General features: G+C 39.0%; 6 protein-coding genes across 6 annotated transcripts; 4 read left to right on the top strand and 2 right to left on the bottom strand.

Moving 5' to 3' along the window:
• The first annotated feature begins 751 nt into the window (after positions 1 to 751).
• BDF20DRAFT_870896 (translation elongation factor EF-1 alpha) lies at positions 752 to 2,563 on the top strand. The gene is made up of 3 exons (XM_053081077.1): positions 752 to 791; positions 863 to 918; positions 1,064 to 2,563. The coding sequence occupies exons 2-3, from the start codon at positions 865 to 867 to the stop codon at positions 2,384 to 2,386; spliced, it is 1,377 nt and encodes a 458-aa protein (XP_052936611.1). The 5' UTR covers positions 752 to 791; positions 863 to 864; the 3' UTR covers positions 2,387 to 2,563.
• Positions 2,564 to 2,573: 10 nt separating this feature from the next.
• Positions 2,574 to 5,092, bottom strand: BDF20DRAFT_870889 (pyruvate kinase). Its single transcript, XM_053081076.1, has 9 exons — positions 4,762 to 5,092; positions 4,627 to 4,669; positions 4,475 to 4,557; positions 3,903 to 4,394; positions 3,729 to 3,820; positions 3,634 to 3,661; positions 3,013 to 3,544; positions 2,916 to 2,940; positions 2,574 to 2,830 (listed from the first exon to the last, which is right to left on the bottom strand). Exons 1-9 carry the CDS (start codon positions 4,786 to 4,788, stop codon positions 2,737 to 2,739), a joined length of 1,416 nt encoding a protein of 471 aa, XP_052936610.1. The 5' UTR covers positions 4,789 to 5,092; the 3' UTR covers positions 2,574 to 2,736.
• Positions 5,093 to 6,849: 1,757 nt separating this feature from the next.
• On the top strand, positions 6,850 to 8,051 carry BDF20DRAFT_523939 (ubiquitin-conjugating enzyme/RWD-like protein). Its single transcript, XM_053075661.1, has 5 exons — positions 6,850 to 6,891; positions 6,959 to 7,024; positions 7,113 to 7,175; positions 7,271 to 7,401; positions 7,500 to 8,051. The coding sequence occupies exons 1-5, from the start codon at positions 6,885 to 6,887 to the stop codon at positions 7,950 to 7,952; spliced, it is 720 nt and encodes a 239-aa protein (XP_052936609.1). The 5' UTR covers positions 6,850 to 6,884; the 3' UTR covers positions 7,953 to 8,051.
• Positions 8,052 to 8,149: 98 nt separating this feature from the next.
• Positions 8,150 to 9,296, top strand: BDF20DRAFT_835651 (regulator of chromosome condensation 1/beta-lactamase-inhibitor protein II; the record flags this gene model as incomplete). Its single annotated transcript, XM_053078864.1, has 2 exons — positions 8,150 to 8,306; positions 8,368 to 9,296. The coding sequence occupies 2 exons, from the start codon at positions 8,150 to 8,152 to the stop codon at positions 9,294 to 9,296; spliced, it is 1,086 nt and encodes a 361-aa protein (XP_052936608.1).
• Positions 9,297 to 9,693: 397 nt separating this feature from the next.
• On the top strand, positions 9,694 to 10,515 carry BDF20DRAFT_906178 (cytochrome b5-like heme/steroid binding domain-containing protein; the record flags this gene model as incomplete). The annotated part of the gene is made up of 4 exons (XM_053083244.1): positions 9,694 to 9,741; positions 9,916 to 10,117; positions 10,200 to 10,348; positions 10,453 to 10,515. 4 exons carry the CDS (start codon positions 9,694 to 9,696, stop codon positions 10,513 to 10,515), a joined length of 462 nt encoding a protein of 153 aa, XP_052936607.1.
• A 180-nt stretch (positions 10,516 to 10,695) lies between these two features.
• On the bottom strand, positions 10,696 to 12,665 carry BDF20DRAFT_835649 (uncharacterized protein; the record flags this gene model as incomplete). Its single annotated transcript, XM_053078863.1, has 5 exons — positions 10,696 to 11,129; positions 11,226 to 11,233; positions 11,330 to 11,498; positions 11,569 to 12,207; positions 12,572 to 12,665. 5 exons carry the CDS (start codon positions 12,663 to 12,665, stop codon positions 10,696 to 10,698), a joined length of 1,344 nt encoding a protein of 447 aa, XP_052936606.1.
• Positions 12,666 to 12,985: the final 320 nt, after the last annotated feature.

Below are 12,985 nucleotides of genomic sequence, written 5' to 3'. Positions count from 1 at the left end.
ATTCTGCTAAGACCAAAACGGCGGATTTAAAAGATAAAAACAGATTGGTGGATCAAATACAAGCACGAGGCAGATCAGAAAATAGTTGTAACCTGGTTTCTGCATCTTGCTGTATGCAGAGTTCTTGGCAAGCCCGCAATCTTGAACAACTGTCTACTTTTCTTTGAAAACATAATATGCCAGGCGTAACTTCTATGCTTTTAAATATTGATAGCGTCCTGAACAAGTTTAGCATGGAAATCAGGCCCCGTACCTCTTTTTAGGAAATATCAGCCCTATTGTTCATTTGATATGATCGGTAACACAGATCCAATTAAACGGTTTCAAAAGATCAGAAAAAGGCAAGCCAAGGGACACCGATCCTCCGACTATCGGAACTTCAGCTGGAGTACAGAAAACAAAAAAAAGAAAAAAAAATTCCTGGAAAATATTGAAATGTTCTATGAACTTTCCTTGAATATACGTACAGAAACATCTACCGCAATTGTAAGAGCTGCAATGACTGGAAACTATATAATTGATGATGATTTAGAAGTAGTAGATGCAACTGTTAGAATTCATCGTACTGATCTAGAAGGAAAATATAAGACAAAGGCCCCTAAGTAACTGTTTTTGCCAGTTACCATTTTAGTTAAATTACCAATGAGAACCAATGCAGTGTGACGAGTTCTACGGGTGGCTTTTCGCTGCGCAACAAAAAAATTTTGTTCTATAAATCAGACCGAACTTTCTGACGTTTTTATTGTTTTTCTTTTTTTTTTTCCCTTTTATCACTAAATAACTTTTATCAAGTGCGTACATAATAGTTAACGTTTGTTTATATTACAACATAAAACTAATATAATACTCTTTATCATAACAGCAATGGGTAAGGAGAAGACTCACGTTAACGTTGTCGTCATTGGTCACGTCGATTCTGTAAGTAGAAGCACCCTTTCACGCTTTCGTTCACATTTCACAATGCTTGGATAACAAGACAATGGACGAAAAAAAAATTTTATATCAAGTTAATTGCTGCGATGGAAAAAGATAACTTACCAATTCATTTCTGTACGTTCAACAGGGTAAATCCACTACTACCGGTCACTTGATTTACAAGTGTGGTGGTATTGATAAGCGTACCATTGAAAAGTTTGAAAAGGAAGCCGCCGAACTCGGTAAGGGTTCCTTCAAGTACGCTTGGGTCCTTGATAAGCTTAAGGCCGAACGTGAACGTGGTATCACCATTGATATTGCTCTCTGGAAGTTCGAAACCCCCAAGTACCACGTTACCGTCATTGACGCTCCTGGTCATCGTGATTTCATCAAGAACATGATTACTGGTACTTCTCAAGCCGATTGTGGTATTCTTATTATCGCTGCCGGTACTGGTGAATTCGAAGCTGGTATCTCCAAGGATGGTCAAACCCGTGAACACGCTCTTCTTGCCTTCACCCTTGGTGTCCGTCAATTGATTGTTGCTATCAACAAGATGGATACTACCAAGTGGTCCGAAGCTCGTTATAACGAAATCGTCAAGGAAGTCTCTTCCTTCATCAAGAAGATCGGTTTCAACCCCAAGTCTGTTCCCTTCGTCCCCATCTCTGGCTGGCACGGTGATAACATGTTGGATGAATCCAACAACATGCCCTGGTTCAAGGGATGGACCAAGGAAACCAAGGCCGGTTCCAAGACCGGTAAGACTCTCCTTGAAGCCATTGATGCTATTGATCCTCCTACTCGTCCCGTTGATAAGCCTCTCCGTCTTCCTCTTCAAGATGTCTACAAGATCGGTGGTATTGGTACTGTCCCCGTCGGTCGTGTCGAAACTGGTGTCATCAAGGCCGGTATGGTTGTCACTTTCGCTCCCGCTAACGTCACCACTGAAGTTAAGTCCGTCGAAATGCATCACGAAACCCTCACTGAAGGTCTTCCCGGTGACAACGTCGGTTTCAACGTCAAGAACGTTTCCGTCAAGGATATCCGTCGTGGTAACGTCTGTTCTGACTCCAAGAATGACCCTGCTAAGGAATCTGGTTCCTTCACCGCTCAAGTCATTATCTTGAACCACCCTGGTCAAATCTCTGCTGGTTACGCTCCTGTCCTCGATTGTCACACTGCTCACATTGCTTGTAAGTTCGCTGAACTCGTCGAAAAGATCGATCGTCGTTCCGGTAAGAAGCTTGAAGATGCTCCCAAGTTCGTCAAGTCCGGTGACTCCGCTATCGTCAAGATGATTCCCTCCAAGCCCATGTGTGTTGAAGCTTACACTGACTATCCTCCTCTTGGTCGTTTCGCTGTCCGTGATATGCGTCAAACCGTCGCTGTCGGTGTCATCAAGGCTGTTGAAAAGGTCGATAAGGCCGGTAAGGTCACCAAGGCCGCTACCAAGGCTGGTAAGAAATAAATTTCCCCACCTTGATCTTGAACTATATTAGCATATATATATTATCTATACAACACATCTGATGTTTATAATGTAAAAAGAAAAGTCCTTTTGTTTACGGGTACTTTTGGTCTAATGAATTTTTTTTTTTTAAAAAAAACATAATAAAAATCCCTTAAAAATAATGTTGGCGCGTTTTTTTTTTTTTTAATTTTTTGTTTATGCAGTTTTATTTGTTTGAAGTTACAACTGATATTATGGTCAGATTGCAGCATTTAATGTACGAAATGATTGAAAAACATACAAATGGAAAGATATGATTTGCAGATATTGCAATTAGGGAACTGAATGCGCTTTTGTTCCTTGACCAACTAAGGAGTGATGAGAATACGGAGGGTATTGGTATTACCCAATCCGCCTCTCCATCCTTGAATAGCAATAATAGGCTCGTTGTGTCCGATTAACCTGATTAGAAAAAAGAAACAGAAAAAAAAAAAAAAAAAAAAAAGTCAGTTCGGAGCCATTTCTTAATTGCAGTTGGTGAGCTTACCCATATTTCATTGCTTGCTCCATGCCTACGATTTAGAAAAGTCTTAGTGAGGTCTCATCAAGACAGATACAAAAGTGCGTTAACAAATGGTATTTACCCCACTTCATTCTCATATCTACATCGTCTTGCCAAGGAGCCAAATCCAATGGACTCAAATAATCAGTGCTGTTAGAGGCACTCAATCTGCTGGCTTCTTTCGAGGAAGCGGTAGGGTAATAAAAAGGGAAGCAACCTCTGTGGAGATGGATTTGACGTGCTGTCGCCGGGTTTCGCGTAATGACAATAATTGGCATAGAGGGCCGATACTTTGAAATCATAGCAGCTGAGGCACCTGATGTCGTCAGGACCAAGATAGCCTTAGCTTCTTGTTCTAGAGCTGCGTTGACAGCAGCGCATGCAATTGTTTCGGTGGTGGTAGTAGGAAGAGGCTGGAGTGTCTGAATCTCGTTAAAGAGTTTCGGATAACAAATGACAGATTCAGCTAGCAAACACGTTTGATGCATTGTACGAACGGCCTCAATAGGATAATTACCCTTAGCCGTTTCGCCTGAAAGCATAACGCAATCGGCGCCATCCAAAACGGCATTAGCAATATCAGAAACTTCTGCACGAGTGGGTCGCGGATTATACTAAAACGATGTAATAGATTCAAAAATTAGCAAGATGGCGCACAGAGCATATTGTACAAAAAACCAAACGTTCAGTATATGAAACTTACTGTCATTGATTCGAGCATCTGCGTCGCACTAGTAGGAAAGTAACATCAATATGACACGTACATAGTATGGAGCATATCTATAATTGTTATTTTACCAAATAACGGGTTTGCCAGCAAGGTTACATTTGGCTATCATCATTTTCTGGGCAATAAAAACACGCTCTAATGGTATTTCAATACCCATATCCTAAACAACGCATCAGGGAAGAAATCAGAAAACGAAAAGTACTCAAGCCATTCTAATATGCAACTTTAGTGATTTTGCTTACACCACGAGCCACCATAACTCCATCCGTCTCTGCTAGAATCTCGTCAAAATTTTCGACGCCTTGATGGTTTTCAATCTTTGATATGATCTTGATATGCTTTCCTTTCTCACCCAATACGTTTCGAATATCCTTTACATCCTGACCGCGTCGAATGAAAGAAGCAAAAATCATATCGACTTTGTTCGTCACTCCAAATTGAAGGTCGGCCTTATCTTTCTCAGAGAGAGCTGGTAAATCGACTGGTGTGCCAGGAAGATTGACACCCTTACGGGAGCACAGTTTACCATCATTCAGGGCTCTGACGCGAACACTGTCTTTTAAAACTTCTATCACTTTGAGTGATAAGGCACCGTCATCAACGTATATCAATTTGTTGGTTTGAATCACTTTTGGTAAATTCTTGTAATCGATATACATGACTTTGTCGTCACATTTCTCTTTAAAATTGTCATCGACGCTAAGCAGGAATTCATGTCCAGCTTTGATAGGTATCTAATAGTGACATAGTAGCATTGTCATAACTTGTTTTTAGTTGATGTTTTTTTAACTGCTGAATAAATCGATCGTTTTACCTCAATATCATCTTTCATTATGCCTGTCCTTATTTCTGGACCCTTTGTATCCAAAGCGATAGCAGTAGGTCGTCCAGGATACACTGTAAAGGAAAAAGTTAAGCCTGCTATTTCAAATACACAAAGTACCTCATGAATGTACGAGCACTTACTTTGTGTACTCTTCCGTGTATTGTCAATGACGGATCGGTGGTACTATATAATTGATTGATTCAATCATTTATTAGCTCTGAGATACACACAGTGTGCCTTTTTGTTCGTTTTGACGCTCTAACAGGTTTATGTACCTCATAAGAGCCATGTGAAAAGTTCATACGAACTACGTTCAATCCAGCATTTCTTAATTGTGTAATCGTCTCTACACTGTTTGTTTTGGGGCCTTTTTTTTTGTTTGTTTGTTTGGAATAGAAAGTTTAATTTGTACCACTACAGTTATCTCTATGCATAATGTTGAATGATCTTACCAATTGTTCCTATAATAGTCGTCTTTCTTGAGGCAGTCGTGTTGATATTGACATTCATTTGAGATAGCCATTGTAATTCACATGTTGTTGCTGCGTTCAGCTGCATTTTAGTCTATTCACCTTTTGTATACAAAAAAGAAAGAAAAGAATCTCGTGACGCGAATTGCTACTTTTTTTTTTTGGGAACTGATAAAAAGCTTGCATGAAAGTAAAACCCTTGTTCTTTAAAAGTAATATTTTTGTCATGATTTTTTTCTCTCCTCAAACATCGTTTATAGACCAACTTTTTCTACGTATGAATGCACGTTGAAAGCTGTCTGCAGTGGAAGGATGCTGCAGAAAATGAAGTGCATGAGTACCTTTATGTATATGCACATATCCAATCCTTGCTTAGGCTTCCTTTTGTGAGGAAAATTTCAAGTGACAGTTTCGCTTTTGGAAAATTCCTTTCGATAGTATTGGACGGATCTTACCTTGTGATAGCGTAATTTAATTAGGCGGTGTATACGACAAAGGATTTTGGTTATCATGGTCCGAAGGTCAATGGCTTCTTCAGAGATTCTACTGAGGTTTTTAATGACACTGTTATGCCGCTGCTGTTGAAACGATCTCAGACGACTTTGACAAGTCCAGATGACATGACAGCGTTCACCCAGCTGGGGAGCCTCTTATCAGGAGAAGAAAAAGGTTACAAATTGACCAACTCTGTAAAGGGCCGACGGGTCCAGTTGAGAGCGTGCATAGTCGCTGATGTAGGCCTTTAAGACCCTACCAGTCTTTTACCTTCTTCTCTTTTATCTGCAGGATACGCAGATATGCTAAGATTGTAACCCTTTGTACCATGAGTCTAAACGATAACATTCAACTTGCCAGATCATTTTGAAAGGGAACCTTCTGTCAGTCATTCTTCAACATTTAAGATTATGTCTGCCATTTTTTAGTTGTGTAAACATCACCGAAAGCAAAAGCATATAGCACTGAAGACGTACGCCACTTATCTCAAATTAAATCATATTCACTGGTTTTAGATGCTGAAAGACATTATTATCCCTGTCATAACTACATATCCCCATTCTTCTGTAAACTCTTTCTTTTTCTGGTAAACGTTTCGAACCATTAAAAGGCAACTTAGTCTTATTGGCATAGCGCCTTGTTTGATGATGTATTCTGCCTTTACTATATGCAGCAGTAAATAAGCGACTCTAGACCTCCCGCAGCTTTAGCTCATATTGTTGTGGCAAGTGCATAACTGAGCTGTACTCATTCTCACTTTTCGTTAAGCATGAATATCCTTTAGATTACTTTCTCTTAGTTTCTCGCCATAATTGTTCATCTTTCAATTTTCACTTTTTAAACAATGTTACTCAGAAAATAAATGAACGAGAAACCTAAAGGCAATAGATGAAGGTTAGAACATTGTATTTTTTTTATTTCCGTATATCTTCTCCTCTGCAAAGGCATATGCATATCCGATCATAATCGTGGGCGAAAAGGGTGCGTTTCAGCAGTATTTCTTCCTGTATTTCAACGTTAATGCTTGCAACGACTATTCTAGAAAGTTCGCTGTATAGTACCATAGACAGTAGATCTTTCTTTGTACTTTCGCAACGGGATGTTAAGCTGAAAGACGTTGACAAAGGCAACATCAATCAAGGCTAGCCAAGCATTACCAGAAACGTACAACGAAAATCGCCGAAGCGTGAGCCATGTCGTCCATTTCCCTCCAGGAAGGGGTGGCGACCTGAAAAGATATTTATGGTGCTAGACAAGGTGCTTTAGAACATCACTTACTATTCCCTTGAGTTCACTTATTTGAATTACTTTTAAAAAACAAAATACAGGACACGTGTCTGAGTTTAAACTGAAAAGTTTATAACTTGTCATATAAAAACTGCAATTGTGTTCCAAGCAAAGGTTGACACAGACATCCAAAAAAAAACTGAAGAATGACAGGTACAGCGATAACGTACAAAACTGTTTTGTGCAGTATTTAACCGAGTTATACATTGTTGGAATATAGATTACGCTGAAGAGCAAGCCAATGAACTAGAAGCTCTTCAATCTATTTATCCTGATGAATTTGAAGGTAATTTTTTCCTTGAAAACAACCACATTCACTGATTTTTTAAGATTGATCCTTTTTTTTTTCCCCTCGACTATTTGTGTGGTATTAGCTATTAGTGAGAAAGAATTCACAATTGCAGTGTATCCTGATGAACAAGACGAAGACCACCCACGTAAGTTCTCACTGGATACAATCGATCCATCACCATAATCTGTCAAGTTACTTGGGTAACGGACATTGACTCACGTTTATATGCTTGATCTACAGGTGGATTATCTCTTCATGTGACATATACACCAAACTATCCCGATGAGCTGCCAGAATATGAGATTGAAACAATAGAAGGCACTATTCCACAGACCTACTATACAAAAATCAAACATTCTGTCAAAAACGCTGTAAGACTACTTCCATTTCAATCAACTTATAAGTTCAGGAATTGGGCGGTCGTTTCTCTGATAAACCATACAATTTATATTCTTCTGTTGCAATTTAGGCCGAAGAATCAGTGGGTATGGCCATGATTTTCACGATGGTAATGGCTATGAAGGAAGAATTAGATAATATCAAATTGGATGCGCAAAGAGCGGAGGAAGAAGAATTGAACGAAAGAAAACGCAAAGAAGAGGAGGCTGAGCAAGCCAAATTCACTGGTACTAAAGTGACAGTAGAGAGCTTTATGGAGTGGAAGAAGAAATTTGATGCTGAAATGTTGGAAAAGGATGCAATTCTAAAAGCACAAAGAGTAAAGGAATTGAAGGGAAAACTGACAGGACGCCAATTGTTCGAACAAGATAAAACACTCGCCTTATCAGATGCGAAGTATATGGAAGAAGGCGATGTGTCCGTGGATGCGTCACAGTTTGATAAAGAGGAGCGTGGCGGTGCATTGGATGATGAGGAAGATGATGAAAATGCTGTCTGGAAGCAACTGAAAAACGAGGATTAAATATTATTGCATACTCCAATGTTTATAATGGATAGCATTTACAATCTCTTTCTTTCACGTTCCTCCTGTCCGCCAAAAAAATAAAAATCTACAAAAAACCAGAAAGATATGACTTGCGTTAAAACAACTATTTTTACTAAAAAATTCTGATAGTGTCAATACACTAAAGTTTCCTTTTTAAGAGTTTGCACCCTTTCATGCAACAAGAAGAATTGAGACTTTATGCTTTTGGTTTTAATGGCTTTAAGCAGATAGATGGCGACAGCACCGCCACTATCATTTCCTCGCCCAAATGTTACGTGGGTATAAGCAAAGTGCTTTATGTAGGATGGGAAACAACCATTCTGATGGATGGTAAGTTCTGCACATGTCGGCTCCATTTCACGTGCTCAGATGTTGACTTGTCTTTCAATAGCTAAACACAATGTACTGATACTCGGCTTCAAACCAGCTTGGTTTTCTCGTTTTGAGTCTGCTTGTGCGAACAGAAAGCTAAAAAGTGTCTTTGGCGACCCAAACAAATTTCTGGGCTTTGTAGACGAATACAACAACCTATCCATCATCACAGAAGCACCAGAAAACAGCGAGATAGATATTCTATCAAATATTGTGAAAGCAGTGTTCTGTCAACATCTTGATACCCTTATACTGCTCGATACGTATGGACAAGTACAGCAGTGCAGATACAATAATATTAAAAACACAATCGAGCCTATTTCTTTTCTCAGCAAGGTTAAGGATCTATGTGCGTCGAAATCTCACGTATTATTCGCAACCTCGTCCAACGATCTTCCAATTTATGGAATGGGGTCGAACCGATTATCACAGTTGGGCATAGATTACCATGAACTGCAAGCCTCTGATACACCTACTTTGATAGAGTATTTTTGTGGACTAAACCTTCCAACAAATAATATTGCGTGTGGGCCGTTTCATTCAGCTGTTGTACGGGGCAATGAGTTATACACATTTGGATGGAGCAAAGATGGTAGACTGGGATGGGGAAGCAACAATGAGAATAACGATGGCGATATTGTATCCTTATCGAGTTTCCTGGATTGTAACGATCAACCCGTCATACTAGATAATGATAACGACAAAGCCAATGATTCCCTATCTATAAAGCAAACAGCGTGCGGAACCAACCATACAGTAGCTATAGACGAAAAGGGTCGAGTTTGGACTTGCGGTAGCAATAAGTATGGCCAGTTGGGTCGTAACGTCATTGGAGACGTTGACAAATATTTCAAAGAATGTAGATTGTTCAATATCAATTCTGAAAAAGCAATAGATTGCTATGCAGGCAACTGGTCGACATTTATTTTGACAAAGGCGTTGAACTAAATGAAGGCCGCCATAATAAACTACAAAAGTTCTTTTCGGAGCTTTTACTTCTTGAGCAATTGCCACCATGCGTGTCACCTCGTTGTAATAGCAGATTCCACGACGTCAACGGCAACTGAGCGCTTGATACCAGAAAAGCTCAACCTGAGCATTTTTTCTAGGATTCTTCTCGGACGTTTTCACATACCATTGTTTGAAAAGGGACATGCTACTTACTTCTTATCGACAGATAACGAGATCTTCACAGTCAGGACCGAACCGTTTTCATTGTCCGATTTCAAATTTTTGGTTTTTTTTTTTTTTTATAATAACGGCTGCTTGTAACTGAACCTTCTTCACTTTCTTCTGTTCGTCCTACGGAATTATTACTAATTGTACCTTTTATCCAAATCAACTAATGCTTGATATCACTCCCAATATCCTGTACAATCAGCTTAAGGGTATGGTTCTGAACTGATATTGTTACTTTTTCATCTATGCTAAAGATGCTCCTCTTTAGAAAATCCCATAAATTGGTTATTGCTTGGTGTAAGTGCACGAATATTGAACATCTTCAGAACTGCAAAAGTATTTGAATTAAGACGCTTGATCTAAAACAAAGCAATCTATCATATAATAGATTTTGTTGTACCTATCAAGATATTTGTTTGCGCCAAATAAATTACCCTATGTGCCTGCCAAACATCCTGAAGTTCTCATTTTCAAAAATTATACACCACTCGAATTGGTGCCTTTTAATGGAGAAAACGGTGCACGTATTTTAATGGGAGTTAATGGATCTGTATATGATGTTACTCAAGGACGCAACTTTTATGGACCAGGTTAGGATAAAAGTCTCACGTTGAGAGAGAGGGAGTCCTAGTGTAGGTTTATGAACACACTATTTATCTCGACGACTTGTAGGAGGACCTTATGAAAATTTTGCTGGACACGACGCATCACGCGGTTTAGCTAAAAACTCATTCGATGAAGAAATGATGGCTGACCCTCACGGACCTATTGACAAACTTGAAGACTTGACAGCGGATGAGTGGGAGAGCTTAAGGGAATGGGTAAGGGGCAAAATAAGACAAAAAATTACGGAAGCATTCATGACGATGGCCGTGATTTGATAACACATTTGCCTGTGCGTCTGCATGCTCTTTTTAATGAATAGGAAAAACTCTTTGCAGGCAAATATCTGCTTGTTGGTAAGCTCGTTGAAAACAAAAGTTCGTAGGCCGCTTCTCTCTGTTGTACATAGGACATATTTCTCTTCAGCATTAAATTCATAACATTTTCCGCATTCCCGTTTTTTACTTTCCGCACGGATTTATTCAATACATTATTATGTATCATGATTTATTAGTATAATTACAAATAGGATAATGTAGCATGTAGGGTTGTATAATAATTGACGTTAAATAGCACCTTCTTTGACTTGCAATTTAAACCAATCTACTGTTTCTTGCACGCCTTGTTTGACCGAGAATTCTGGTTCCCAGCCCAAAAACTTCTTTGCTCGGGAAATATCAGGCTTTCTCTTTTTAGGGTCATCCATAGCTGCTGGTAATATTTTGATATCTACATTCTCGGGTGAAAGAGGAGGTGTCAAAACCATTTCTCGAATCATATCAGCAAAATCGCGAATTGTATATTCCTCTGGATTGCCCAAGTTGACAGGTTCAGAGTAATTTTTGTTCATCAATAAGATAAGCCCATCCACTAAATCATGCACATATTGGAATGATCTCGTTTGTGATCCATCACCGTATAAAGTCAGTGGTTCTCCTCGAATAGCTTGCATTATAAAGTTACTCACTACTCTGCCGTCAGCAGGTGACATTCTAGGGCCTATTGTATCGATAACAGTATGAATACATTTAAAAAAGCTGCCCTACAGACATGTGCATAGCATATGAACGTCATTCAATTCCAATTGAAACTTACCAAAAGTGCTATAACAGTAACGGCAAAAGAGGAAGTATATGGATAAACGGTCAGCATGAATTTTACAGAAGGCATTCCCTTTTCAAAGCCCTATATTTGCTTACTTGAAAATTCGTGCAACGCGCACATCTACATCGTTCTGTCTCATATAAGCATAAGTAAGTGTTTCTGCAATACGTTTGCCTTCGTCATAACAAGCTCTTGGGCCGATGGGATTCACATGACCCCAATAGGTTTCCTTTTGTGGATGTTCTTCAGGGTCACCATACACCTCTATTTTGCTGAAATATTTTAACACATCATTTTTTTTTCTTCCTTTCCGGCATACATAGCTTTATATTACCTGATGTAGAAGTCAATAAAAACCTTGCTTTTGTGCGTTTAGCTAAACCTAACATATTGATTGTTCCCATCACACTTGTTTTAACCGTTTTTGTAGGATTATATTGATAATGAGGTGGGGAAGCTGGACAAGCCAAATGGTAAATCTGTGACACTTCGACCATGAAGGGATCAACCACATCATGGCGCACTAATTCGAAATGAGGATGCCCGATCCAGTGCTGTACGTTTCGTTTTGAGCCTGTAAAAAAATTGTCCAGCACAATGACTTCATGACCCATATACATAAGACGATCGACCAGATGTGAACCTACAAAACCAGCACCTCCGGTGACCAGAATACGTTTACGTTCTGAAGGAGCAAGCTGTTTGACAGGGGGAAAGGAAGTGATGGTTTTGTAGACAACGAGGCCTTCTTCTTGATTGATTTCTCGATCATTTTTGCATTTGGGAAGATACAAGTCTCTTAGATACTTCAAGTCTACGTCAGAGCCTATACTGGCATGCCCCACTCGAGTCACTATTTTTTTATTCCTATGATCGCTGCTATCTGCGGCAGTAGTGCTATTATTTGTGTTTTTGGTATCCATGGATAGCTCATTGTTGTTGTTTGCAGTTATACTTGTTGAGGCCGTATTATCTATATTTTTACAGTTAGTTGATGTTATGGATGATGCCATATCAATGAGAATTCTAAATGAGGTATGTAGGTGTATGTAATATGAAGGAAATGAACTATCAAAAAGAGAAAGCAAGAGGAAAAGGATTGAAATTGTATTTATGTCGAAAAAAGAAAGAGCAGCGTATTATAGACTGGACTTCAGAAAAAAATGAAAAAAAATGAAAAAAAATAATCCAAGATCAAGCAAAAAATAGAAACATATTTTTAACTTTGTTCGAATTATTTTTGGTTGTTTATTTCTATTTGCTCTCCACCACACCAGCCGGGATATACATCACCTGTATATTTGTTGGCAAAAAATAGACGCGTTACAAGCATTTACGATAACGATACATAGAGTACTGTTGGTATAAGTACCAGCACTTGACTCTCAATGGCTTGTTTGTCGGTACGAGGTCAAGAATGCATTCCTGCATAAAGAATTCATTGTCCGAAAATGCACCGAATCCCGATTGGGATATAGTAGGTTGTTATACTGAAAGTGCTTATGATTCTCCTAGATACTTTTTAGATTATGTTCGTTTTAGTTTGAGATGATTTTTTCAATAAGCAACACCTCCCAACTCAGAAGGGCCATATAAAGGCCCCAAAACTACATAAAGGTAAGTTTGTTTTATTTATAGCCCTTTCAAGAAATCATCAACGTTGTTCCAGTTATACACAGACTATAGTAATGGCACACAATGATTCTTCTAATGCTTCTTTGTCTACACCAGTGTAGAGAAGGTGCAAAAGT

Source organism: Mycotypha africana (assembly GCF_025528875.1).
Source record: "Mycotypha africana strain NRRL 2978 chromosome Unknown BDF20scaffold_5, whole genome shotgun sequence".
Classification (NCBI taxonomy): Eukaryota; Fungi; Mucoromycota; class Mucoromycetes; order Mucorales; family Mycotyphaceae; genus Mycotypha; species Mycotypha africana.
The sequence above is the reverse complement of the archived record's forward strand: the minus strand, read 5'-3'. Positions and strand labels throughout refer to the sequence as shown.